General features: G+C 39.4%; 3 protein-coding genes across 3 annotated transcripts; 1 reads left to right on the top strand and 2 right to left on the bottom strand.

Annotated features, from left to right (window-relative positions):
• Positions 1–13: 13 nt before the first annotated feature.
• six9 (SIX homeobox 9) lies at positions 14–3,489 on the bottom strand. Its single transcript, XM_022221062.2, has 3 exons — positions 2,993–3,489; positions 1,062–1,226; positions 14–130 (listed from the first exon to the last, which is right to left on the bottom strand). The coding sequence occupies exons 1-3, from the start codon at positions 3,380–3,382 to the stop codon at positions 14–16; spliced, it is 672 nt and encodes a 223-aa protein (XP_022076754.2). The 5' UTR covers positions 3,383–3,489.
• A 380-nt stretch (positions 3,490–3,869) lies between these two features.
• six5 (SIX homeobox 5) lies at positions 3,870–13,030 on the bottom strand. Its single transcript, XM_022221043.2, has 3 exons — positions 12,304–13,030; positions 8,242–9,734; positions 3,870–6,895 (listed from the first exon to the last, which is right to left on the bottom strand). Exons 1-3 carry the CDS (start codon positions 12,987–12,989, stop codon positions 6,213–6,215), a joined length of 2,862 nt encoding a protein of 953 aa, XP_022076735.2. The 5' UTR covers positions 12,990–13,030; the 3' UTR covers positions 3,870–6,212.
• Positions 13,031–17,200: 4,170 nt separating this feature from the next.
• tbcb (tubulin folding cofactor B) lies at positions 17,201–24,518 on the top strand. Its single transcript, XM_022221032.2, has 7 exons — positions 17,201–17,382; positions 17,900–18,051; positions 18,211–18,354; positions 19,535–19,631; positions 19,880–20,071; positions 22,218–22,290; positions 22,403–24,518. Exons 2-7 carry the CDS (start codon positions 17,932–17,934, stop codon positions 22,515–22,517), a joined length of 741 nt encoding a protein of 246 aa, XP_022076724.2. The 5' UTR covers positions 17,201–17,382; positions 17,900–17,931; the 3' UTR covers positions 22,518–24,518.
• The last annotated feature ends 1,807 nt before the right edge of the window (positions 24,519–26,325 follow it).

The following is a 26,325-nucleotide window of genomic DNA, read 5'->3' on the forward strand; positions in this document are numbered from 1 at the left end:
CAAAAGTGACTCATTAGATATTTAAAAGGCCTCCACATGTGTGATGCAGGGGTGGTGGTGGATGGAAGAGCGGTGGAGGAGTTGGGCTGCCTGGAGGTGAAAGGTCGGTGTCAGAGGAACGGTAGGCTTCCTCTGGAGGTCCTCCAAGGCCCAGTGTTTGGAAACTGAGCAAAAGAAAGGACAAGCATCAGAAAAATGCAAGAGATACCACAGTATTTGATATGTCATGTTCTAATTTAACCACAAGAGGGTGCTACCATCTGAAATCCAATGTGTCCAACAGAATGATCAGTTTATGCAGCACCAAATCATAACATGTCTTTTTCATACCACTTTACAGAGAGAAACCCAACATTTCCCCCTTCAGCAGCTATTAAGTTACTTCGAAATCCAGTTGGTTTTTATATGCAGTTGTGCAATGTTGCCAAAAGAGACAAACTGGAATGTTTTGCCTCTCATTTATATGGTTATGCGGTTGTAAAACTAGAAATGCAAAACATGCCTGCAGAACATCTACTTGGGGCTTTCCCCAACTCCCAATTTGGAGAAAAACAGGACAAAAGCAAGATTATCAATGGACCACGATGGTCTGTGCATGAAAAATCCTATAACGAAGTACTTATTGCTGTATATTGATGTATTTTCCCTTAAGTTCACAGGAAAATTCAACTGAGAATACAGAGGGACTAGTTTATCTTGATTTCAAGGCGTCAAAATCAGATCTGGTTTGCTAATTGAATTTGTTGGATCACTCCGCGGTGTTTTAGTTTAATCGATTTCTTATTTATTAAACTAAATTCCGTGGCTTGTATAAAAATCGAGTCTCTTCAAACTTAACATGTAAAGTATAATTTAATTCATATTGGTTTAAATTTACTCAGATAGTACAAATATTTTGTCCATGGCTCGATGCTAAGCACCAACGGTCAGTTTGGTCACCTGGTATCCATCCGCTCCCTGAGTTTCAGGTGAGTCCTGATTAACTGTCATCATGTTTATCAATATTTTTTGTTGCCACAAAACAGAGCGTTAAATTATTAAAACGCAATAGTTCGACCTACTGACCCGGTACCGTCCGTGGCTCGGTCCCTCTGCCGGCGGTTCTTGAACCAGTTGCTGACCTGCGTGGCTGTGAGGCCGGTGGCCGCGGCGAGCTCCCTCTTCTCCCGGGTGGACGGGTACGGCTTACGGTGGTACCACTCTCTGAGGATAGTCCGAGATTTCTCCTGTTTGTGAGGTAAATAGTTTATATAAAATCAAATGTAAACGTTATTGCAACTCAAAAGACATCTGTCAGCTTTGTCAAAACCCTTTGAGAAACTACAGTTGGTGTATAAAGTGGTGTAGCTAGTTTTGAGTGTGTGCTATCACTAAGGACTCGTTAATAGTAGCTTTACGTAAATTAGGTGTCGTCATTTATCATTTTGAATTCCTCTGAGTATGAAGTCCTCCAGGAATATATTTCAGATGTTGTCCTTCAACAAAAAAAGCAAGTTTCTGTAGCCATCCCTTCCACAGTTCAGTCAAGCTGCAGCGTTTATTTCAGACTGTCCAGTAAAACATACTCCTTTTTAATAGCTGACAAATCCTACATATCCAAATACTTCAAACTAAAATCTGTAGCGCTGCAACACATGGGCTGTGAGAATATAAATTCTGTCCTGGTATGATAAACCATATTTCATTTTCAAACAACATGACTTTCTCTCATTGATTCTCCAGCTCTCTCTTTTAGAGTATTTTAAACAGTTTTCTAATTTATTTGACCTGACATATTTGATATGTAATATCTCTTCTATTGTTTAGAAAATGAATTGAAAAAAAATACATTACAGTTGGGTTTTTTTGTGTGTGTTGCAACAATGCAGCAACAGTGGGCTCATCTATTCCCACAAAAGGCCACCTTACTCAGTCCTGATAAAGTTTATCAGTTGTGCCACCTATTTAAAAATATTTATAAACTCTTAAACTACTTTACTAGGAACACTTGCGAAATCTAGAGCGATCCCATTCAACACTCCTGCTATAAATTCTATTTTTACGAATCTTATACAGTTTCATTTTTGTTGACATTATTGAAAAGGTGCTAATGCTCTCTTATGTTTATTATTAAGGTCATAGTGTGTGGTGGTGTTGTTCTCGACCGCATTGCAGGGAAAGGATTCCTTAAAGGATTCCTTAATTTTGTCCATTTCATTCGTATAAACGAGGCGAACAAAATATTGTGCAGAAATTAGTTGTAGCATGGATCACAAGTACAGTTTTAACTTCTCAAACTGAATTGCTTTTTATTGGGACGCATCAAACACCTTCATGTCACTGGAATACATTTTAATCTAAGCAATTTTGAGATATTCACTAAATCTCACAAAAAACCCAAAAGACTGAGAAAATGTTTTTTTGTTGTTTTTTTTCTCCTTTACTAGCATTACTACTGTTTAAACAAATCTACACCATAAAAAATCAGTGCTTGGGGCTCAGAGGAGTGTAGAGTGTATTTCCGGTAGTGGAAAAAGTCAGTGACTGCCAAAAAGGAGACAAATAACCTTCATTCAAAATTTTATGAATGCAAAATTACAGCAGCAAAAAGAAACTTTAAGCATCAGTCAAAAGAATTGGATTTGATCCTATCTTATATAACAATAAAAGCTTTTTACAGTTCTTGCTGGTTAATGTGAGGCGTACTTGTAAGTAAAAAGAGAAGTATGTTAACATGCAACAAATAATCACATTTTAATGGAAGGTGGTGTATTCTTATGCAAAACTTGAACCTGCAAAGTGTCTCATTACTGATGTCAGATAAATCTAGTGGAGTAAAATGTGAATCTGAAATATGATGAAGTAGATGTCTGAGGTAGAATAAAACATTTAAGGATAGTACAAGTACTGTAAAACTGTATTTATGTTCAGTATAATGCTTAAATAAATGTACCTAGGCACTCAACAGCTACATAGCAGTTGAGGAGTACATTTACAATTAGATTTTGCCTACTTTGAAGCAGTAGCTGGTCTCCTCTCCATCCCAGATGGTGTGTGGTAGAGGAAACTTTCTCCTTACGCGGTACTTCCCCACGGCTCCCAGAGGTCGGCCCCTCTGCCTCTCGGCCTCCATGTAGTGAGCTTGCAGCCACAGTTGCTGGAGGAGCGGGTGGCTGCGTGGGGAGAAGGGGAAGCCCTCCAGCAGGCTGTAGAGGTCCAAGAAGCGCCCCTGGTGAAAGGCCACTGCAGCTTTTGCTTTGAGCACACTCTCCAGTTCCCCAGGGCTCGAAGAGGAGGAGGAAGGAGGAGGAAGAGTGTGGAGGAAGCTGGCGAGACGGTCCATGCAGCCGCTCTGCAGCAGGACCTCACACATACAAGTGACCTGCTCTGCTGTGAAGATCATCGCTGCAGGAACACGACGGTGGCACCAAAAGTCCTGAGATGTAAGTTGAATCAAAGACTGTGTGAAATTATCATCTAACACTTTCCCTTGAGTTTGTACAGGAGAGAGCGAAAGCGCCTGTGCAGCATTATGGCTCGTCTGCGGATGAACAAAAACTAAGTGAATGTGTGCTTAGCATTACTCATCATCATACCCTGGCACAGGTAACCTGAGACCATCAGGGTTAGAATAACACACCATACATCCCTCCTTCTCTTGTACAAACACATGCATGCACGCCCTCACACATTTTGGACCTTTGCTATTGTACCGACATTCACTCAGAGAGAGAGCATGATGGTTTCACAGTGCAGAAAGAAAAATGCATTTGAATATAATTTTCTTGCCAAATTAGAAGCAAAATCCTCAGACAAATAGTTTTGATGGGGACAATAATTCATAAGTCTATGATGAGGTGCATGAAAACAGTCACAACAGACACTTTTTTGTAAATGTAGTTTATTACAATATCATGTAATATAAAAAATAGAATGCATTTGAATACAAAAATGAGAAAACAAATATGAATGAATGACAGACACAAATGATCCCTTTCAAAACTATAAAAAAAAAATGTCGATCAACATACAATATCTTTGGTTAAATCTGGAGTTGTATATGTTATGTGTCAGGTAGAGTAAAAACAAATCCCAGGCTACAAACAAACGTGTGGGTACAAATGTGCTTAAGCCCTCACAGGCTTTAATGTCAACATACTTTGGTAAGAAATGGCTAAAATAAACATAAGCCAACACATGGACACTTTTCCCTTTTATGTCTAACTACAAGTTCAGCAAAATTGATTTGTCAAAGCCATTTGATACAATTCTGAAAGGCCACTGGGAATACATGACCCTAACATTTATCAACAGGGGGTGACCCATTTCAAAATTTAGCACTGGTGACCTCTAAATTAGTTTATTACCTGTAGACTGTAAAAACTCAGGTTGCACTACAACGTGACCTTCTGAGTGAAAATGAACATCATTTCCTGTTTTCACAAGGACTCATTTTTTTCAGTTGAAACTACAAACTGATTGATACATGCTTTAAATAGATTAAATGTACAAAAGAGACAAACAAACACTAATAAAACACGCACAGGCCAGTATTGTAACTAGATGTGACACTCAAGTGTATTTTTGTGTACCTTAAATGGCCAAATGCTTGGCAGCTACCTGTATAATGACAGAAAACTCACTTGATTTTAGATCCAGCTAGATTTATTCCATCTGTTTTCAATGGATTTCATTGGAAAATCTTGTTTTCTGATTTATCTCTTAAATGTATCTTGTCCAGCGGCAATTATTAAGGTCCAATTAGAAAAGAATATAAAATTTCAGAACAGACTATAATCACCGTCATAGCACCATGGCAGTGCAGCGTAAACATGTGAATGAAATGTGCAAAATATACAAAAACACAAAACCGAGCTAATGACTACCAAATGTGTCACATTGTGTTTCACTGAAAATCAAACTACAGAAATGTGGGTCTTCTAAAAAAAAGTCCATATTAAGTGAATCAAGCAATTTGGTCGGGTACATGGCAATCATAAAATAATAGTGTAAAAAGTCACAACATTTTTCCAAAAACAAAAAAAAACTAAGCTTAAAATAAGGCACTTATCAGTATAAACATACTGAGATTTTGAATGCATTTTACAAGAAATATCAGTTGGATCACAGCAAATGTTTTAGTGTAATGCACTGACATGCTTCATTTAGAAGCTCAGCATTTCAAAGCTTCTTTTTATCTCCCAAATGTACGGGCTTTCTGACTCAGCCGTTGTGCGACATAGTGTCCGATAAAGAGCTAAACATACATTGCATAGAGTACAAACCCTTTCATGAACCTTTATTTCCTGTGCTGTAGTTTTACTGTCATAGGGCAGAATTCTCACTTGAAAACTGCAGAACGTAATGAACACCAGATTACTGATAAAATGCAGGCTGCATGTTTCAACCCTGACTTCAGTAACTTGTAGTAACAAAATACTGTTGTGTAGCTCTTGAAGCTATGATGTATTAATGGTAATAGTTTCACATAAAACTCTACCTGCTCATCCATGGTTTGTCAGGAATACATTCTTCCTGGAGTGTTGGTAACATAACAGAGCCAGGCTCTGAGTAGGAAAAAGAAAGCTAACCTCCTGAATATCTCGGAAAGGCAGAGCACTATTTTAAAATGGTCCTCTTTGCCAGACAGTCTGGTTTATCGCCATTGTGGTGGATCCACAATGTGCTACTTCTTCTGCCAGCAAAAACCCCAGACGTAGTACAGCTGAATATGGTCTGTAGTCCACAAAATTGCAAAGAAGAGCCGAGAGAACAGGCAAAGCCATGTCTTGTTGTATAATATAGTCTTTTTTTTAAAACACCAGAACCTTTCAGTGGGCCAACCAGACTAATCCACGTTTTTTTTCTTCTGTCTGGATCTGATATAACCAGTAAGGCACTAACAGATTCAGTTAAAAACACTGAGATACAAAATTAATTTACTTATAACCGAGAAGAATAATCTGATGATGAACCAGCAGGTGAATATTCCAAATGATCCTGCCCATCCATATGTGATAGAGCTGCAGAGGACTCCAAAGTGCCAGCGAGGACCATGATGGGATAAGAAAGCATTGTTGTGCATGCCAAAACTTAAAACGTGTTGTAGAAGACATGTAGATCTTAAATGATTGACCATGATGAATCGAATATTTCAGGTCATTTCAAAACAAACTGCAAAGTCTAGTGTACGTTTCATCACTTTTGTTGTCAGGGATCACGCTGTAAACAGACTACAAGCCCAGCTCATCATCCACAGGGACAGACTGCAGCTGAGTCAGGATCTTGGAGTCCCCATCCATCTCCTCTGGATTCCCCAGTGGGGAGCTTGTTTCCACATCCTGCTCTGGTGAGGGGCTTCCCAGAAGAAGCGACTCTCCTCCAGGTAGGCCTAACAAAGCCGGATCTACGGGTAGGTCCCCCTTGCCGCGCACGTCAAACAGAGTTAAACTGCCTGAAGTGGAGAGGGGCACCGGGCTCCATGCTGGCTGGGACAAGTGGACATTGGGTGTCACTCCACTGTACATGGGACTGAGGGTGAGCATGCTTTCTGGAGTGAGAGTGTTCAGTGTTGTGGGGGCGACTAAATGGTCCAATGTATGAGGGGACGGGACGGCAGGCGTCTGACTGGTTGCGATTGCAGTCTCTGGAGGACAATACGGTGGAGACGAGTTGATGAAGTTTAGGGGGGACGATGTGAGGCCACTTAGGGTTGAACCTGAGGTGGTTGAAGGCTGGGAGGTCACAGGAGGGGTAGAGGGGTTGAGAATGGGACTCGCTCCATTTGCAGAGATGGGTGAAGCATCTGGGACTGGTTTCAGGGGCAAACTGGTGAGCTGAATGCCTGCTGGGATGGTCAGAATCAGCTTGCCTTGCTGGACACTCAGGTAGGGGCTTCCACCGAGGAGGAGGTTACCTACAGTAGTAGACAATAGATTATAAACTGGTGGTAGTTACGACTAGAACAACATTCAAACAAGAGACCACTGATATGAGATGTACATTAATATTACCACCAATATAGTTTTTAACCTTTTTTCACAGAATAAACATTTTGTATTTGGAAAAATGTATCCAACATGCAGTGGTAGTATTCTATTTGTCTTGGTACTGTGGTATTTTAACTGAAAAAAAGGTAACTATTAACAGTCCAAGAAGCATTATTTTCTAAAAGAATATGTTTTTTTCAAGTTTGTTCATGCATTGCATGTTGAGTGTATAATGTTACAATGTTAGAGATATAGTAGACAATGAATCGCATCTACTAGAATAGGTCTACAACAATTTTGCTAATCAGTTTATCATTACAATAACTTTAAGCTAAAATACCAAACATGCTCAGGGTCCAGCATATTTCTTTTTTTGAGATAGTAAACTGAATATGTGTAGGTTTTGTACTGTTGGTAAGACAAAACAAAAAACATGACAGTTTGTTAACTTTGATCAACATTTGTCATCATGTTCTCTTTCTAGACCAAATAAATATTCAATATATTAAGATCATCATCAACAGATTAAAGCACAGTGTCAAACTCGGTGTGTACGATTTATAGAACCTATAGCTGAACTTCACTACGAGGTGCAATCAAAAATTCCTAATGTATGTCTCCATGAACAAAGCATAGCATTGGTCATGTAAATGCAACACGTGTGAGCAGTAACTATAGTCAGTCAAGATATTTTATTGTCATATTTTTGTGACCACTTGCATTTGTGCATTTGCAGTTTCACCGTGGACTTCAAGAAGCAACACTGTGTCAAAGTCTGTAAGAATCTCTGTCAATAGATTCAGGATGACTCAACCTTTATGTTGAGAATCATAACTGTCAACAAGAGTTACAGCTATGACCCAACAAATCACACTGCAGTTCAAGTTGAAGGGCACCATCTACAACACCTTTGCAGATGATGCTTGGTGGCACACTAGCCAAACAGCCCTCTGATGTAGCTTTCCAAGCGAGGCAGGAGTAGTAGGAGCAGTGTATTACTGCCCACGATGGCTACTATAAAGGGGATCAGATTTTTGCTTTTTATTGGTCCAGGCTCTGAACTTTGTGATTGCACCTTGTATTCTCAAATATGTCCAGTTCAGCATCATATACGAAAAAGAAAAAAATATCAAATCATTACACCTGACAAACTGGAAGAAGTGAATTTTTGCTTGAAAAATTATTGAAGTGATTCCAGTTATGTCTCTGTCACCTCCCTAATCCTTTCAGCTCTGTGTTCTACATGTGTAAGTATCTAATGAATTCATCATACCTGGAGGAGCAGAAGGTAGCTGAATGATTCCAGAGTTTAGGAGCTGCATTGCAGGGGCCACACTGGTTGGGGAACCCACAGTCTGAATGGGCCTCAGCTGGTTTATCCTGACAGGACCCTGTGCAGCTCCTCCAGCAGTAGGAGGTGAAGTCAGGATCTGTAAGGGCACTCCAGCTGAGGGGATGGTGAGAGAAGGGCTGGCAGGTACCACTTGAGGGAAAGACATAGTGGATGACGTTTGGATGGAGGAGACTGGGACCAGCTGAGGCATGGACAGTGGGACTAACTGTGTTGGTGTGCTGCCTTTGGCCTGGGGTACTGGAACTACTTGTGTTGGAGAAGAGATGGAGATGACCTGCGGGGCTTGGATTTTGCTGGGTGTAGAGTTTATGGTTTGCTCCCCGAGTTGTTGCAGCATTGGCTGTGGGAGCTGACTGCTGTTAAGCTGCGAGATGGAAACTATGGTTGTGGCACATTCAGACATAGTTGTAGAAGCATCCTGCTGCTGTTGTGCTAGTCTGTTGGCTGGGTTCAGAGTCTGCAGGCTCTGAAACTGAGAAGTTGCGGCCGTGAGGGGGGACACTGGGACCAACTGAGGGCACTGGGAGACCTGAGCTCCTGAAGACTGCTGGACCAGATGGGATACTGCTTTTCCCTGGATGGAAGGCACAACTTGGGGCAAAGAGATGACCTGAGGGGTGGAGTTGCTAGAGGAAATCACAGAGCTAGAAGGGTTTAGTTGGGAGCTGGCAGTGGCACCAACAACATACTCCTCTTGCTGGCTGGGAAGAGACACATTAGCACCAGAGATAGAGGCTGGGAGAGTGTGGGGCTCCTGGCGTTGGGAGTTTTGTGTTAAGACTAGTGAAGGGAGAGTGGTTGGGGAGGACAGAGTTGGTGAGGATGGCGATAAAGATGAAGAAGAGGAGGATACTGTCTGGCTGCTACTTTCTGTTTCAGGGACACTGATGAAATCCATTGCATTGCCTCTTTCTGTCTTGATGTGCAGAGGAACAGAAATGACTGATGAAGGGTTTGAGACTGGTGTGGTGTTAGTGCTAAGAACAACTGCTGGAAGACTGTTTGGCTTGGCCTCCATGGCTGACACTCCTTGCTCTGCCACAGAAACTGCTTGCTGCGGCTGTTGCACACTGATACCAGGTTTGGTTATTACTTGAGCCCCATTCAGTATTAAAGAAGAGTTGGTTGCAACGGGACTCAGTGTGACTGCCTGGCAATCGCCCAAGCTTAGCCCGTTAATTATGACGCCAGCACCAGCACTGGAGATGAGAGAGTTTCCATTGAGTAGTAACGGCTGAGAGGCTGTGAGGAAACCGCTGGACCCGTTGAGGATGAGCTGGCCTCCTGTGCTACAAGGGACTGCAGAGACAGAGATGATGGAAGCTGTGGAGCCAGAAGTTTCCTCTGGTTTGTCAGAGGTGTCATCCATCGGACTCGCCTCATCCTCAGTGCTGTGGTTCCCATCAGACTCGCTGTAAAGGAGGAAAAATAAATGGGTTGAGCCAAACAACACACCGACATGAACACGTTCTTTTACAGAAAAAGATACTTTGGGTAATTTGGCAACAGTCTCACATCATATCGTATCACATCTGAGCGGATGGTGCAGAGTAAAGCTTTGTCTTGGTGGTAAGCTGCTAACTAGTTTTGGACATACATTGTTGGAAAGTTGATAAACAATGACTTCATTTTCTCTTTTCAATAGAACAACATCAGCAGATACATCATGAGAATCTCTTACTCTTCAAAATTAGACTCTGCTCCATTTAGCTCTATTTAGGAGTGAGCTTTTAGACCAAACAGGGCTGCAGCTACCAATTATTTTCATTATTGATTCGTATGGCAATTATTTTCTCTATTAATTGTTTGTTTATGAAAAGTCAAAAACACTCAAAGACACTCAAAAAAGAATATTTACATTATTGCTTGAAAAATAGCTTAAAATATTCTTAGATTAGCACCCTTTTTTCTTTGGTGATCAACTAATCAGTGCAGCTTTAAAACTAAAGTCTGTGTGGATTACGAATACAGTACTGATTATCTCCACACTGGATTGTAGCAACCAGACTAAACAGGCAGCCATTCGACAGCACAGTCTTAATCAGGCCAAATATCCGTATAGACTACACGTTATTTTGGGTCATTTAATGTTGCAACTTGGTGTTCATCACCAGATATAACTTTATCTTGATTACTGACCGCTATAAAGATCGGAAAAATTAAATATTACAATAGATCTTAACAATTCTAGAAACAGCACGAGTTTTATATTGACATTATTGTTATCTAAGGCTTTAAAACTTTCAGTGATATCTAATTGCAATGATTTTGTTTAAACTACTCAAAGTAAACCATTCTCCAAACACAAACACGTACTCCAAGAAAAAAAAAATCATTACTAGTCCTATTAACTACCTAAACATCAGCACTCTAGTGCAAAATCATCTTGTTTCCGGTTTGCAAGAAAGAACAGAGAACAGAGATTCTCATTTAAACCTTTGTGTTATGTGTTAATTATTTAGTTTAGCTAAATTTATTGTGCTGCAATCACAGTTTAATTCAGTGGAAGTCCAATATTTGTGTCTATGAACATTCTGAATCCCAAGGTTTTAAAGACATGTTTCATTTTTTAAAAAAACAGACAAAAAACAGACCATTTAAACTACTTTAGCAATAAAATAAATCAAAGAAATTCACTTTATGTTTTTCATCATTATAATTATATCATACTCCACAAAAGACATCTTTGAGTGCTCTCTACTCTTCGCTGTGGTTGTGCTGTTTCCATAGAGGCGGAGGAGTTTATACTGCAGTGACAAAATTAGCCCACAGTAAGTAAATACTGTATGTGACAACAGTAAACAGTAAAATGCCCACTCTAAGGGCTGATATTATGTGGTGTATCATTTTGATCATTGCTGTCAAGCAAATGCAGAAGCAAAGTAGGTCCTTCTGGTACTTTTTCTCTAATGTTTATTAATGAGCTCTGTCTCTGTGACTTAAACCAAAAACACATTTTATCAAGGCTGTTTTAGGAACAATAGGTCATTTGTTTGACTAAAGGCTTGCATGTCATATTTTCCTAATAATGTCCATTATTAGAGACAGCAGCTAGTTGTAAAAATAGAATGAAAAATTCTAAATATCATCCCAACATCAGAATTATGCATTAAGAAAAACATGGCCAAAACTGGCTGGATCACACATAGATAATAGTCCTAATTTTACAATGTAGTTTAAATGTATATACAGAAAAGAATGCTCCAAGTTCTACCTTTTTGTATTCTTTTAATCTGTCATCCTCTGCACATAACCAGACATCTAGTGCAGAACAGGTCTCTGCAGACGAAGCTGAACCAGATTCCTAAAAACTACTTTTAAGGCCTGTATTTGGTTCAAGTGTGAAGTATATCATCTTGGTTGACCACACAGACCGTCTACCAGACCACCACAAACCCTGCGGTCTGATAAGTCTGATGTATTGTCTCTTATCTCTTCACAGATGGCCCCCGCCTGCTTTGTGATAGTCCTTCTGATTTCAGCCACAGCTTTTTTGTGTTTGTTTGTTTTGTGCCACCTCCGCCTTCACCTAGTTTCAGCTTTTTATCCCCTAACCTCAGTCACCCTGGCCCTGCAGGCCTTGCAGGGTTTCAGGAAACTTGAGCCATGGTGGGCGCCCTGATCTCACATTTCATAACAAAGCAACATGCTCTTGCTCTCAGACATGTGTGGCTTCACTGCTGTCAAAAGTCAGCTCCTGTCCATCTATCTTCTTACTTGAGACATTTTTTCATGTTAATAGTCTTGTTAGTTTAATGGAAAACACTCTTTGTGAGCAAACCTGTGTAGGTATGTGAGCTTTGTTTACCATTATGGTCTGGTCTGCTAGTTTCACTGACTTTTCTGAGCGACCCTTGTTGTAAAACACCACATAATGTAGCGGTTAAACAAAGGAAAGTTTGCCTCGATTAGGGCTTATCATCAAACTGAGTGTTCAAAAACCAGATAGCTGAAACGTGTCTGCAGTGTTGCCGGTCTAACCTTTTGCTGTGGGTTCCAGACGGGGTTCTGTCTCTCTGCCTGCGGTTCTTGAACCAGTTGCTGACCTGTGTGAGCGACAGTCCGGTGACTTTGGCCAGGTTCTTCTTCTCGTCCGGAGTCGGGTACCTGTTGCTCTTGTAGCACTCCTTTAAGGCATTGCGAGACTTTTCCTTGAAGCAGTACACGGTCTCCTCTCCGTCCCAGATGGTCTTGGGCAGGGGGAACTTCTTCCTGAGCCGGTACTTGTCCACTGCGCCCAGGCTGCGGCCCCGGGACCTCTCCGCCTCCTTGTAGCGGGCTTTGAGGTACAGGTCCTGCAGGAACCCATGGTTAGACGGGTGGAAGTCGTGGCTCTCCAGGATGGCGTACAGCTCCTTGAATTCCTCTCGGTGGAAAGCCACCAGTGCCTGGGCCTTTAGCAGGGTCTCGTTGCCACGTAGCAGCTCGGACGAAGGAGGTATGGTGGATAGAAATCTCCACAGGCGATCCACATTGCCCGCCTGCAGAAGGGCCTCGCACAGACATGATACTTGGTCAGTGGAAAAACTCAGCGCCGACTTTTGGAAACTTTGGAGCAATTGTTCCGAAACTTGGAGCGGATCGTTCTCCTCTTTGGCGTCCGTGGCCGTTGGCTCGTCTGGGCTGTTCTCAGATTGTTCTGCAGACTCCAAAGACAAGGAAGCCATTTTCACTTTAACTTTTTTTTTTTCCACCACTAGTTCCTCCTCCTCCCTCCCTCCCTCCCTCCGTGGCGCTGCGATCTCCCAGCCTCCGCCAGACCGTGAATGTGCCTGCAGACCAGCAGCGGGCACGCCCCTTTCTCAATACTTAATAACTTTTGTGTTACAATAATATTCAAACATTAACATATTTCCACCATGTAACTCCTTCAGTAGCTACAACATGGTGTTCTGCGTGTTCTCACATGCATCGTAAACTTGTTTGCATGACAATAATATAAAATTACACAATAACCTGACTAGTAACAATGTAAATAATATAATGTTGTAATACTCCTGCAGTAATAATTTTACATGCGTTAAAGTGCACAACTCTTGGAAGCAAGTTATGTAGCCCTAAAGTGGAGGCAGCGCTGTAATAATGTAGTCGGTGGGGGGTCAGTTTTATATATGGTTTCGTAGAAGTTAAATTTCATGATCAGTTAAAGTGATAAATTAATGTTTTGATGTGTAGATTTCCAGAAATGTGTTTAAAACGTGATTGCATGGAATTTATGTAAAATTTCATCAAATTAATTTAGATAATGAAGCAAATTTTGCTTTACTAATAATGTAAATAATTTATTCTCAAGAGTGCAACCCTAAGTAGCAAATGCTCTGAAGAAAGACAAGTACAACTAAAACTGAATGACTTGGACACATTTTAACTACAAAGTGCAAAAACATTTTTCTGTTTGCAGATTCTTTGTGTGAGAGTTTCCTGTTTTTCTTCATCTTATGTGTCAGTAAAGTTGTAATCTTTTAGTTTTGGACAATTGAAAAGATAAAGCAACAGTTCTGGAAACCTGTAATGAGATTTTTCCCCCACCCCTTTCTTTTATTAAAAAAAGGAATTAGCCAAGAAAATAATGGGGAAAAGGCCATTACCTGTAGCCCTAAATAAAAACAATTATCTTTTGTTTATTGTAACTATAAATAAGGCACCATAGCCCTGTTAAATAATGCTCTGTAGAAGTTTAGTTTCATTATCAATTAGTCTGCTGTTTATTTTTGTGATTAATCATTGTTTACGCCACAATCTGCCATAAATGTGTCTAAATCTTGTTTGAATGAAATAATACAAAATCACACAACCATTTTAGGTAACAGTGTAAATAGCATAGTGTTTCAGTATTCCTGTATGAATAAATTTCAAAATGCACAACTCTTAGTAGTGAATTATCCAAAGAAAGACAAGTAAACGTACAGCTACAATGACCAAAAGAATGCAAAATATTTTGTGCCTGTAGTTTCCTGGTTGTGAGGATTTTCTGCTTGCCTTTGTAAACTAAATATATTTCAGTTTTGGACTAAGGAATGGATGAAACAACTGCTCTTGAAACTTATAATTAAATTTTATTAAGTAACAAGGGATTAGTCAATAAAATAAACTCATGTACGTAGCGTAAATGTAACATAAAGCATATAATGAAAAATTTAAAAACTACCCTCTGACATTTTATTGACAAATAACTGTTAAAGGAATAACCAATAATAGTATTAATTATAAGATGATAATATTGTAGCTGGCTGAGGGGAACTAATAACAGCCTTGTCATACTGTTGGGTAGTAGTTTAATTTCATTATCAATTAATCTGCCGACTGTGTGATGAATTAATGATTTGGTCTAGAATACCAGAAATTATTTTTTTAAAATTACAGAAGTCATATTACAAGTTCCCAGAGCCCAAAGTAACATGTCTCACCATTCTCTGAATTCAGGCATCACCCTGATAAACCAGAATATCCGATCTGGCAAATATTGACATTAAAGAAACAGCCTGTGAATGCTGTGTGGCGTTTTAGTTTTTCTAAATATTATATTTAGATTGAGTTTGATTTGAATTCCATTCCACTGGCTAGTCTAAAGGTGCCATATGTGGAGTAAGAATATGTACAAATAAGATGAGTGATGCACCCTTTTTTTTAGGCTGAACTTGTCATCCCTCCTTTCCAACCAGATCCAGTGGTTTGATGTGTCTGGGGCAGTGTCCTAATGCAAATACTGTCAGGACAGACACATACAAATTAGTGTGAACGTACTTCTGCAACGGATGGATGTCAGGCTTATTGAAACAGAAAACATCCTATCAGAGATTCGTTTCGACTACCTCAACCAATATTTGAATTCTAAACTGTGACACTTTCTGTGTGTCAGCTAGTTTTAAAAAACGAAAACTTAGATTAGTATGTACGGGGCCTGCCCTCATGAGACACAAGATGTCACACATAACCTGATCTTAATGATATAATAGGGTTTATGACCTGCAAGTTTGCAGACCTGCATCACCGTCAGCAACCAGAGGAATGTAAATCTTCTCTGTGGGGCTGTGGGCTTGTCTCAACTCCCTCTCTTCTCCTCTGTCTGTGTAATTGTAACCCTCTGTTTTCTTTGATCTTTATATTTGTGTCTATACATGCTTTATTCTCTTCTGTGTTCTCCAGCAGTAGCGTCATTAAGCCTCGTCATCAAACCCTATCACCCCAAATGTTTTCTGTTTCTTTTTCTGTATCGCGGGTTATAGATCTTAAAAATAATATGATATACTTGATCAAAAATGTTGGGATATTATTTCTGTTTGTAAAAGTCTGACCTGTTTACAAAAGTCAGCAGTATTTTTCAATGAATGCAAGTTTTTCACAGTCACTGTAGGATACTTGCAAAGGTGACATTATTGTGTGTAGAGATGCTTCCCATAATTACATATAGAAAAATCCCCACTGGCTCCCCGTCAAACCCCGCATAGAATTCAAAATTCTTCTCCTCACCCACAAAGCCCTCCATCACGCGGTGCCCCCATCTCACCAACCTGCTCCAGCCCCACACCCCCTCCCACATCCTCTGATCCTCCAATGATCACCTCCTCGCCCCACCACCCAGAACCCAGCACTGAACCTGGGGGACCGAGCTTTCTCTCCTCTTCTGAAACTCTCTCCTACTACACATTCGAGACCGCACAGACCTCCACACATTCACATCTTATAAAGCTCACCTTTTTAAGATCGCCTTTAATGTTTAACTGTTGTATGCTTTATACCTGCTATATTTTATTTGACTGTTTTTGTTTTTATTGTTTGCCTGTAAAGTGACTTTTGAGTACCCAGAAAAGCACTATACACATAAAATATTATTATTAGTATTATTATTATTGTTATTATTGTTGTTGTTGTTGTTGTTACTACTACTACAATGCGACCTCTCTAATCATTATAATAACTAACAAAATATGGCAACCGGTAGCTGGGAAAAAAATGAAAACACATTTTTATAGTTTCTTTGTTAGTTGCTGTAGTTATGTGCTGTAATGTAGTGAAATAAGTTATCATTAGCGTATGGGCAGAATTCTATGTGTTTATATCAGCAAAACCATCAGCAGATTTGTTTTGGTTATTTTCAGGTATTTGTGTGGGGTAATGTGTCATGGAAGTTTATTGGTGAACTTTTCCCCTCACCAGCCCGTGCATGGCTTCTCCTAAACTATTTCAAGGGTCGGCTACTGAAAGAAAGTACCTTAATTTGGCCAGAGCACAGTGCCTAGCATCTTGTATTCATATTTACTCTGAAATAAAATGAAAATCGTTTAATTATCAGGTTAATATCCAAAAACAAATGGACTGAACTAAGCCAGTGTGTAAAGGTCCTAGAAGTGCCTTTGTCCATCAGGAGTACTTTGGTTCTCTGCATGACAAGTAGATCATTTTTATAATATGGGACTTTTTTAATATCACACCTCAGGAAAATTACAAATCACCCCATAGACTGTATAATACATCTTTATTATACAGCCTAAGGATCAAACAGATAGTAGTGCTTACAGATGTGTTCAAATTGCAGCTTACAGTATTATTTTTGAATTCTGTAAGGCTGTAAGTTATAGTAATATATAGTGCATTCCAGTGTTTTCTTATTCCAAATGTGCATCTGAATCACTCTTTGTTAAAATATTCGTAATGAATGTAAACTTTTGCGGTTTATGGGACTTTAGCGCCACTCTGTGGTTATTCCAATGGGTACATTTACTCCAGTCTGATGATTGGTTATCGGTCCTGTCAATCTTCTACTAAGTAGGCGGTTCCACAGAGCTTTCTTTTCGTCTTGTAGTCCCATTGGTTGAGTTCCCTTGTCCTCCGATGTGATTGGTCGGTTCCAGCCTGGCGGCGGGTGGAAGCTTCCAGAGCTGGGCGTTGCAGGAATTGATGTTATAATTTTCCAGCTTAGCCGCACAGAGCCGTACGCACCATTTTCACGGATATTGTAAAGTAAAATTCATGTTTTTTTCGGGTAAACGACAGATACAGAGACGAGCCAGCAGTTTTGTGCAAGACGTTTAAATGCTATCGAAGAAAATACACAAATTTGTAAGTAACTATGGCAACTCTTGCCGTCTAGCCGAGTGAATACAACGTGACTCTGCTGCTACTAGCCACCCAAACAGCTAGCTGTGGCTAGCTAATCTTAATAAGCTAGCTGAAATGAGAGCATGTCTAATTAAACGTCAGCAGTCACAGTTGATGTATTGTAAAAACACGAGTGAAAAGCGTATTTGGCCAGTAATATATTAATTTCCATTTCAATATGAGAACATGTTTAACATCACAACAGTCTGAAAGTAATGTTAATAACAGTGAAATCGAAATAGCATACTACTGTTCCGTAGTCTGTTATATATATATATATATATATATATATATATATATATATATATATATATCAGGACAGTACCGTTAATCTGAGTTACTCTTTCAGAAGCACTTTGAGTCTCAGTTGGCTTACTGTTGGGTATTGATTTAATTCGTAGTACTTGTTTGCAACTGTGGGGTGGTGAACCAGATTCAGCTTTGTGAAACTGTCTATTTTTTCCTCTCCTCTTTCCAGTGATTAATAGCTGAGTACAAACAAACTGAAGAATGGACGGTGGAGTGGTAGTAGTTACCAATCCCTACGTGGATGTGCGACTGTCAAGCACCATCTCCTCCTTTGACGCAAAGCGCAGGTTCAATAGAGGGATTAGTATAGCAGAATTAAAGGTGAGTCCCAGTTGATCATACATCTTTCACCACATCTTAAAATACTAACGAATTGACTATGATTTTTCTCAGATCCGACTTGCACTTTATTTGGACATAATTGTCTATTTCTGTCTTTAATGTGATGTGTAATGTGCAATTTTTTTGTATTGTACTTAGAAAAAATTGGAGATGGTTGTGGGCGCATCTGCCTCCTGCATGGACCTCGAGTTATTCAGTGTCTCTGACAAGTTCCTGCAGAAAATGGATGACAATGAGGCCTTGCTAGGTTCCTATCCTGTGGATGATGAGTGCAGAATACACGTATGTACCTGCTTATGACCCTGTCCATTGTTACACTGCTGTAAAATAGAGGTTGCAGTAGGTTTCTGGATTATTCTCTGAATCCCAATCCATTGTTTTCTTTATATATCGAAAGACAAATGTACTTCAGAGAGGCACTACTACTGTGAATGTCATAAATTTCAAGTCATTATTAAGATTACTGGCCTTTCTCTTTGGGTGTAATTTGCACTGAAGTTCATCAAGAAGTTAGAGTTTTACAACAGATGCAGCTTAGTATATTTATCTAAAAATAATGCTGATAAAGATTAAAAGCAAATAAACCGTTAATTGTCATTAGGGCTGCACAAGATATTGTTTCAGTCGACATTGCGATGTGCACATGCACAGTAGTCACATCGCAAGCAGAACAATGTGAAGTGAGGCAAACTAACTCGAGGTAGGATGAAGGCAGGGTTCACATTTACCAGTCCATCACAGTTCCACACACAGGCAGCCAAGCACTCTCATATTCACACCTACACAGTTAAGAATCACCTCTTAGCCTTGGCATGAAGCCAGAGCTGTTGAGAACCCACACAAATTTGAAACCAGGACCAGGACTTTCCAGCTGTGAGGTGACAGTGCTAACCACTGCATCACCACTGTGCCTCTTGGTTCCACATGCACACACAGCAAAATGATTGAGGAACAAGACAGAAACACTGAAAGGGAAGATTTGGTTGCAGAAATGCAATGTCAGTTATTCTAGTAGCAGTGTCGTGTTGGCAGTTGCTGCCACGACACAAGGCAACGATACAAATTTGTTTGACCATTTCAGTCAGCACCACAAAGCTTTGTATGATGAGCGCAAAGCCAGACCTGAATAGCATCCAAAGCAACAAACTATTTTGGATGTCTATGCTAGTGTTACACCATATGAAAAAGGTGCAAAACAAGTGCTTTTTATTTCAGAGTTAGACAAAAGCACCATAATCATATATGAATGATTAACAGATTCAAGTCCTATGATAGAAATTTCTGTAGTTTTTCATATTGCAAAATATGAAAGCAAAATATGGCAATTTCACTTTTCATTGTGCAGTCCTAATTGTTATAATAATTACATCTGGTTCATAAAGTTTTCACCGTTATTGACGAATGCAGCATTATGCAGAATTGATTTGTCTATCTGTTTTCTTGAATGTTATTTCTTGTGCAGGTTATTGACAAAAGTGGTGGTCAGATGGACCAGTTCACAGATGTTTCCAAAGTGGAGAAATTTGAACTGCCAGATGACGCTTATGATAAGAGAACAGGTACTTAATTTTCTCTCGATTTGTAACTTCCATAGTCCACTGAAAATTCACCGACTATTAGTGGGAAAAACTGACTATTAGCTGCAAACAATACTTCATCACACAATGTCTGAATTGCTGTTTATAGTTTTCTAACAATCGGTAAATGATTCAAATGTGAAATTATTTCATTTGATAAATGATACATCGTTCCACAGTCTGTTTGAAAGTATTTTTTGTTGTGTACAATCCAACTCTCTTCCCTTCAGACTCAGTAAGGTCGTTTATGAAGAAACAACGTGTTGGTCGCTTCAATGAGGACGAAATGGCCAAAAAGAAAGCTGAACATGCTGCTCAGGAAGAGGAACAGAAGGCTGCTGTTGATGCCATTTCTGTTGGCAGCCGCTGTCAAGTGCAGGTTCCTGGTCAGCCCACAAAGCTTGGAACAGTTATGTATGTTGGTAAGTGTGGCTAAAGCTTAGCTGGTTTACTTTCTTCAGGACATCAGTTTATACCTTGCGCTGCTGAGGATTTGCTCTCCAACAGAGCAGACTTTGTTGTAATTTTCGGTGACTAAGGCTCACGATCCAATCTGTACAGGCTACACAAGAGGAAGTGTAGCTCTTTTTATGAATTGCTCCGATAGTTACAGGAAACCTGTTTGATTGTCTGCTTTCCTGTGCTGGTATGTTTGTTCCATGTGTCTGTTATATTAACAGACTGTAAATTTGTCCAGAAAACATTTCCCATTGCAAGTGATGAAAATATCATCCACTTAATGTTTAATTTTAAGTCAGTTTTGCTGGAACATTGACACAAAACAATGTTACACTGTCCAAAAACTAAAGAATGCATAATGATTCATTGTGTCAAGCACATAGACTGTATATAAAGTGGATGTAGCATCTGGCTCCAGAATTGAAGCCAACCCGGAAGTGTCAAAAACTTGCAATATCACGCCGTCCGCTAGGGTTGGCTCCAAAAAGCTTTTTCTCTATAGACCCCAGTTCATTTTTGGAAAAAATAAAATTTGATAGACTGATGTTCTACAGCTCAGGATTTTTTCCCCGTTAGTTTTCATGGTCAAAATGAGAGATCAGGTGGCCGATCTTAAAATAAATCAATACTGAATTTTAAATAAATCGTTAAAGTTGGCGGAGCCAGGGGGCGTGGCTATACTTGATAGACAGCAACAGAAGCATCTGCGGTAAAATGTGGGTGGGATAAGAGAGTCCTCAGCCAATCCTGCCCCTGGTTGCTCTCCGGTCCAGTCTGTTTGATGACGCTTTTTACGTCACCGGCTCCAAAAAATCCAAAACGGCGACCAGGAAGTGGCAAAATCCGGGCTTCGTTTTCTTGGTGTTGAAACCGACGGGTGACGTCACGGTTAGTTTACGCCTGGTCAAGCAGCAGGGCTCCAGACTAACCTTTTCACTAATCTCACTGATGCGACTGACATTGTCAGTTGGTCGCGCCTCCTACCTGGTCACGGGTGAAACACCTCACTAACTGAACATTTGCTCATCAATAGACACTACATTTACTGATGCTTCCTAAACGCCTCACAGCACAGGCCTATGGCAGATGCTGATGATGTAGCTGCGGTGTGCTCTGAGAGTTGTGAGAGGAAAAGTAGTTTGAAAAGAGTGTGATAGCGTGCTGTAATCTCAGATTTGTTCATCCACATGCACTGTTTTCTGAGTGGAGAAAACAACGCATGTAAGTGTGTTGCGCCTTTTTTTAATGTAAAGACCACAGTCAAATCATTTTCGTACAGTGATTAGAAACTTAATTCATGATTGTGATGAATGATGTTTTTATACCTGCACCAGCAAAAGCCAAGGCTGGAGGATTATGGTTTCAGGTTTTACACCAATCAAATTCTTGTGAATATAAACAATTTGAAGGAAGTTTCTATGAATTGGACACAAACGTTCACCTGGACTCAGTGATGGATGTATTAGAATTTAATGGTCAAAGGTCACTGTGACGTTTTTTGTACCAGCTCAAGAATTTCACACAAATGTTTACTTAGATATATTGAAGAAGTGATTATATTTTATATTCAAAGATTGCCTTTACTGTGAAATTATAATTTTCTGCAACAATACTTTCTTAGCTGTTATTTACCACCATTATTAAAGAATAGAACTGCGTTTTTTTTTTTACATTTTGTCAGATGCTGAATTGGCAGCACTAATTTTGGGTTGCCACTTTGAAACTGTGGTTATTGTATTGACCTTCTGTGCAGCGCTGAAGATGTGTATGAAGCGACTACTTTAAAGAATTTGTGGCTCTGTGCAGTAACATCCATATTGAAAGCGTTAGTCTGCTGTCATGGCTACGACTTCATGTTTTGTCAGAATCCCTTTTATTGGCCAAACATGAATACACTTTATTAAAGTCTTTCAAAGTCTTACACTTGCACTACATATTTTACTAGCCTGACAGATATGGATGTGAACTGCAACTTTACTTGTCGATGGAGGCATACACCTGCTGGGTGTTAATTCTAGTTTCCTGTTACTGCCCGTTTCAGCAGCTCATGTTGACTGAAAATTTAGCATCATGTATCTGCTATAAAGAAAAGTGTTTTGTTTATTACAGGAACAACAGATTTCAAACCGGGTTATTGGGTTGGCGTGAAGTACGACGAGCCCCTGGGAAAACACAATGGAACGTAAGAGCACTATGTTTTTGTTTGTTTGGTGTGTGTTTTTTCAGCAGTGATGTTGGTTGTAATTTTATCAGATTTTGACTCTGACTGTTTTGTTTTTCATTTGTCTCCACAGTGTTGAGGGGAAGCAGTACTTTGTATGTGAGAACAAATATGGTGCATTTGTCAAGCCTCTGAGTGTGACTGTGGGAGACTTCCCTGAGGAGGACTTCGGTTTAGATGAGATGTAAGACTATAGTTTCTCCTGCCCTGAAATTTAAGCACCTACCCTGAAGCTGTTATCTTTTCACCAAGCAGAGAGGATGCAGAGTCACTTTTATTGTAACATGTTTATTGTTGTTTGCGCTTCTCTGGTGATCCAAAAGCCTCAAGTTGTCTTTCAGTAACTTCAGAGCAACATGACAGAGGTGACTGTCAGGTTACGATAATAACAGGATAATGACAGAGGAGCTCACACCAACAATGTCTCATAGAGGAGAGTGATTTTTGTTGCAGCACATTAAGGATTAAGTTGTGGACTCCACACACTTATGTTTTATTTTCTTGCTTTAGCTGTACTTGTTGGTCCCATGTTGTCTCTGGATGGGAGTCTTCTGTATAATCTAACAGTCCATGATCATTTAAAGTTTAGTTTCTCCTCATCTAGTTAATGTCAGTGCGTACGAAGATGATTGTATATAACTGTTTATAGTTAACTGTAGCCTTAGCTTTTTTTTGAATACTGTAAATTCCTAAGAGAGTGGTCCAAAGTTTGGACAACTGTGTTGAAGGAAAAATTCACCCCAATGTACTGACACTAAAATCAAAAGTGACATCATCTCCTGTGTTCCCCACTATGTATTTCTAAGTGAGTTCAACTGTAGAAACATTTTCCTGATTAGATTAAAATCAGTGCTCAATGGCCAAATCTATTTCCATTAATTACTGACGGACAAGAAATTCACAATTAGAGGAAGTAACAATAGATCCGTATCAACTGTAGTCTCAGTGGTCCATAGTGCTGCACAGCTTTAAGCTGTATTTTAACTCCACAGTGTCACCCTCATGTTTCTTCAGTTAAAAAAAAAAAACTCTTGCTCCCATTTGCTGTATTTTGCAGTTATGGCCTTCTACATAGACATACAGTGCATGGAATAAGTGTGCCAAAGTGTGCAAGGGTAGATATTTCCTTTCTTAAGAATATTGAATTCCCTCAAATTTGTCTTCATATGTAAAGAATTTCATTTTTGGCTTTCCAAATGAAAATAAGATGTAATTGATCTTTATTTTTCTGTGACTGAATTCTTTGTGTTAAAAAAATTAAATTGCCTGCACTTGAATGCATCCTGCTTATATTGAATCACTGTAATAAAAAAACATTTCAAGTTCAATATTTGAAAAACATTGACATGTACTGTTTTCTTACTTTAAATGTGACCGGTTAAATCAAATATATCTGCGGAATTTAAACTGATCTGACCTGCATACAAATGGATGTGAAAATCCAGGAGTAAATCAGTAAATTTGTCCAAGTAAATACTAGTAGCTCTACTCCAATAGAGTTCATTTGTGTGATGAAACATGTTTGAGTTCTGCTTCAGTCTGGACTGTAATACCTGTATTTTTTTATATTCTTACAGTTGTAAACATGACAGATTGGATTTCATGCATGTACCCCTTTGATAACATGCTTACTCATCCTTAAGTAGCAGGTCATTAAGTGGAGAGGGGCGTTAATTCTAAAACATACCTGCTTGTTTCTCATCTGTAGCACAATCATGAAATGTATCCATGACATCTGCAATGTTTGCAAGATATATATTTTTGATTAGAATTTTTTCAGCCATTTTGAAACGCTAAGAAACAGAAAACTGGTAAAACTGGTTCCATCTACTTAACTACTCACTCACTAGTTAACTGCTCTCTCCATCATCATCATCATCATCATCATCACTGCAACACTCAGCTTTGGACAATGAACATTTCCAATGAATTGTATGCCTTATTTATGGTTTGTTGTATGCCACTAAGCAAAAAGCAACCTTGTCACATGCCTGTTTTTTTGTCCTCTACAGCTTACAGAAAAAATGTAAATGAATCATTCTTGTGGTTTCTATTGAATGAAATGTCATTACCACTAACAGGAAAATGTAGTGCTGTTCTTTTTCTTTTCTTTTTCAAATGTTCTCTGAGGTGCTGGTGTCACTATGTGCCAAAGAGTTAATGCTTAATAATAAAAACTGTTGAGTTGATTTGTTTGGTTTATTGCGCTTAATATTTGCTTTTTGTTATTTTCCACACATAGAAGTCACTGTTTTTCTATTTCTCCTGTTGTACAGCTACTAACTCTGTCTACTGAGTATTTAAATATTGCATGTTGGCATCCTGGCAGAGCACATCCTCACCTCTCCCTGAGGCTTCCTTCCCCTAATTTTATCCTTAAAAGTTTTTTTTCTCATCTGAATTTATGATCTAAGGATGGAGGTTATTATATGTGTAGCAAATTGTACCCTCTGAAGTAAAATTGAGATCTGAGGCTATGCAAAAAATAAATAAATTTAGCATATGACCATGAAGGAACATGTTGTAAATGTGCCGTATTAACATGCAAAATACCTTGAGGGAAAAATATCCTTGCTGCTTTATTGAGTACGTATGCACATTACAGGGACATATGTGGGAAAGAAATAGGCCAGGGTATGATGGGAAATTTCACCTGCATACAAGCAGAATATTTATGATAAAGTATCAAAAGTAAAAGCATGAACATGAACTCTAAGCAATGGTCTCTTTTCATAATGTTATATATCTGAATTATTATTATTGATGTAATAGTATCTAAGTTTTGATGTAGCTTGTTGAGGTAAAATGACTTGTAATGTCCATAGCACTTCCAATAGCATCACGCTAAAGAGAGAAATAACCAGAAAAAAAATCACCTTACAATACTTAAGTTATTTGTAAGTTGACATGTATAATATTTTTTACTTATGAACAACTAAAAACAGGTATGTTAGAAAGGCTATATAGAAAATACAATTAGAATTCAAGGCAACGAAAGTTAATGCACCTGTGATCTTGTAAACCAGGGGTGTCAAGATCAGTTCCTGGAGGGCCACTATCCTGCATGTTTTAGATGTTTCCCTCTTCCAACACACCTGATTCAAATGATCAGGCTCGTTATCAGGCTTCTGCTGATCTTGATGATAAGCTGATCATTTGAATCAGGTGTGTTGGAAGAGGGAAACATCTAAAACATGCAGGATAGTGGCCCTCCAGGAACTGAGTTTGACACCCCTGCTGTAAACAAAATGGAGTGAACCATGAAGCGTTACATGACTAGAAGATAACCTGTGAAAAGCAGAACCTTCTCTGTTTTGGACCTGCATTATGGCTCAACACAGAAAGTAAGAAACGGAGAAATTAAAGGGCCTGATTGTGCGGCTTCACAAAGGTGAAAAGGTTACAAATCTGAGCTTTAGCACCAGTCAGTGGTACAGAATGAGTCATAGTACCATAAATCAGACCTGCAGTGGCTGTCTTCCTAAAATGTTTTCATGGACAGTGCACTACTTGTACAATCAACCTCTTCAAAACAGACAGGTATGTGCTTCATACTTGGCATAGAGATCATGAATAAAAATCTGAGTTTTTGCGACAGCTTGGACAGTGTTAAGGACTTGCATAACACAAACCTCTGTGGAATGCACTTGCTCTCTCTATGAGAGACAACTCTGTGATAAAACTTTACTAAAGAACATGGAAAGAAGCCCGATAAAGACTGGGAGCACATTCTTTGGTCAGATGATGCACACAAATTTGTTTGGCTCAGATGGGATCCAGCATGTTTGTTGACAGCCTGGTCAGGAAGGCCACAGTTAACTCAAAGTCCTGACAGTGAAGCACAGAGGTGGGAGTGTGATGATATCTAACTGCATGAATGCAGAAGGTGTTGGGGAGGTGACATTTATAGATGGCAGCGTGAATCTCTCTGGATACCAGAATAGTGATCGACCAGTTGACTGTCAGTCTCCAAGAAGCTTGGCAGAAGAGGAATAT

The sequence above is a fragment of the Acanthochromis polyacanthus genome, chromosome 13 (genome assembly GCF_021347895.1).
Source record: "Acanthochromis polyacanthus isolate Apoly-LR-REF ecotype Palm Island chromosome 13, KAUST_Apoly_ChrSc, whole genome shotgun sequence".
Classification (NCBI taxonomy): Eukaryota; Metazoa; Chordata; class Actinopteri; family Pomacentridae; genus Acanthochromis; species Acanthochromis polyacanthus.

What these genes read in the sequence shown, in the direction of transcription:
- tbcb (XM_022221032.2), top strand. Translation starts at nt 17,932, where the DNA reads ATGGACGGTGGAGTGGTAGTAGTTACCAATCCCTACGTGGATGTGCGA. An exon ending in ATGATGAGTGCAGAATACAC is followed by an intron (nt 18,355 to 19,534) that starts GTATGTACCTGC and finishes TTTCTTGTGCAG; the next exon opens with GTTATTGACAAAAGTGGTGG. An exon ending in CGCTTATGATAAGAGAACAG is followed by an intron (nt 19,632 to 19,879) that starts GTACTTAATTTT and finishes TCTTCCCTTCAG; the next exon opens with ACTCAGTAAGGTCGTTTATG.
- six9 (XM_022221062.2), bottom strand. Translation starts at nt 3,382, where the DNA reads ATGATCTTCACAGCAGAGCAGGTCACTTGTATGTGTGAGGTCCTGCTG. An exon ending in AGACCAGCTACTGCTTCAAA is followed by an intron (nt 1,227 to 2,992) that starts GTAGGCAAAATC and finishes CCTCACAAACAG; the next exon opens with GAGAAATCTCGGACTATCCT. An exon ending in CCACGGACGGTACCGGGTCA is followed by an intron (nt 131 to 1,061) that starts GTAGGTCGAACT and finishes GGACCTCCAGAG; the next exon opens with GAAGCCTACCGTTCCTCTGA.
- six5 (XM_022221043.2), bottom strand. Translation starts at nt 12,989, where the DNA reads ATGGCTTCCTTGTCTTTGGAGTCTGCAGAACAATCTGAGAACAGCCCA. An exon ending in TCTGGAACCCACAGCAAAAG is followed by an intron (nt 9,735 to 12,303) that starts GTTAGACCGGCA and finishes CCTCCTTTACAG; the next exon opens with CGAGTCTGATGGGAACCACA. An exon ending in GCTACCTTCTGCTCCTCCAG is followed by an intron (nt 6,896 to 8,241) that starts GTATGATGAATT and finishes CTACTACTGTAG; the next exon opens with GTAACCTCCTCCTCGGTGGA.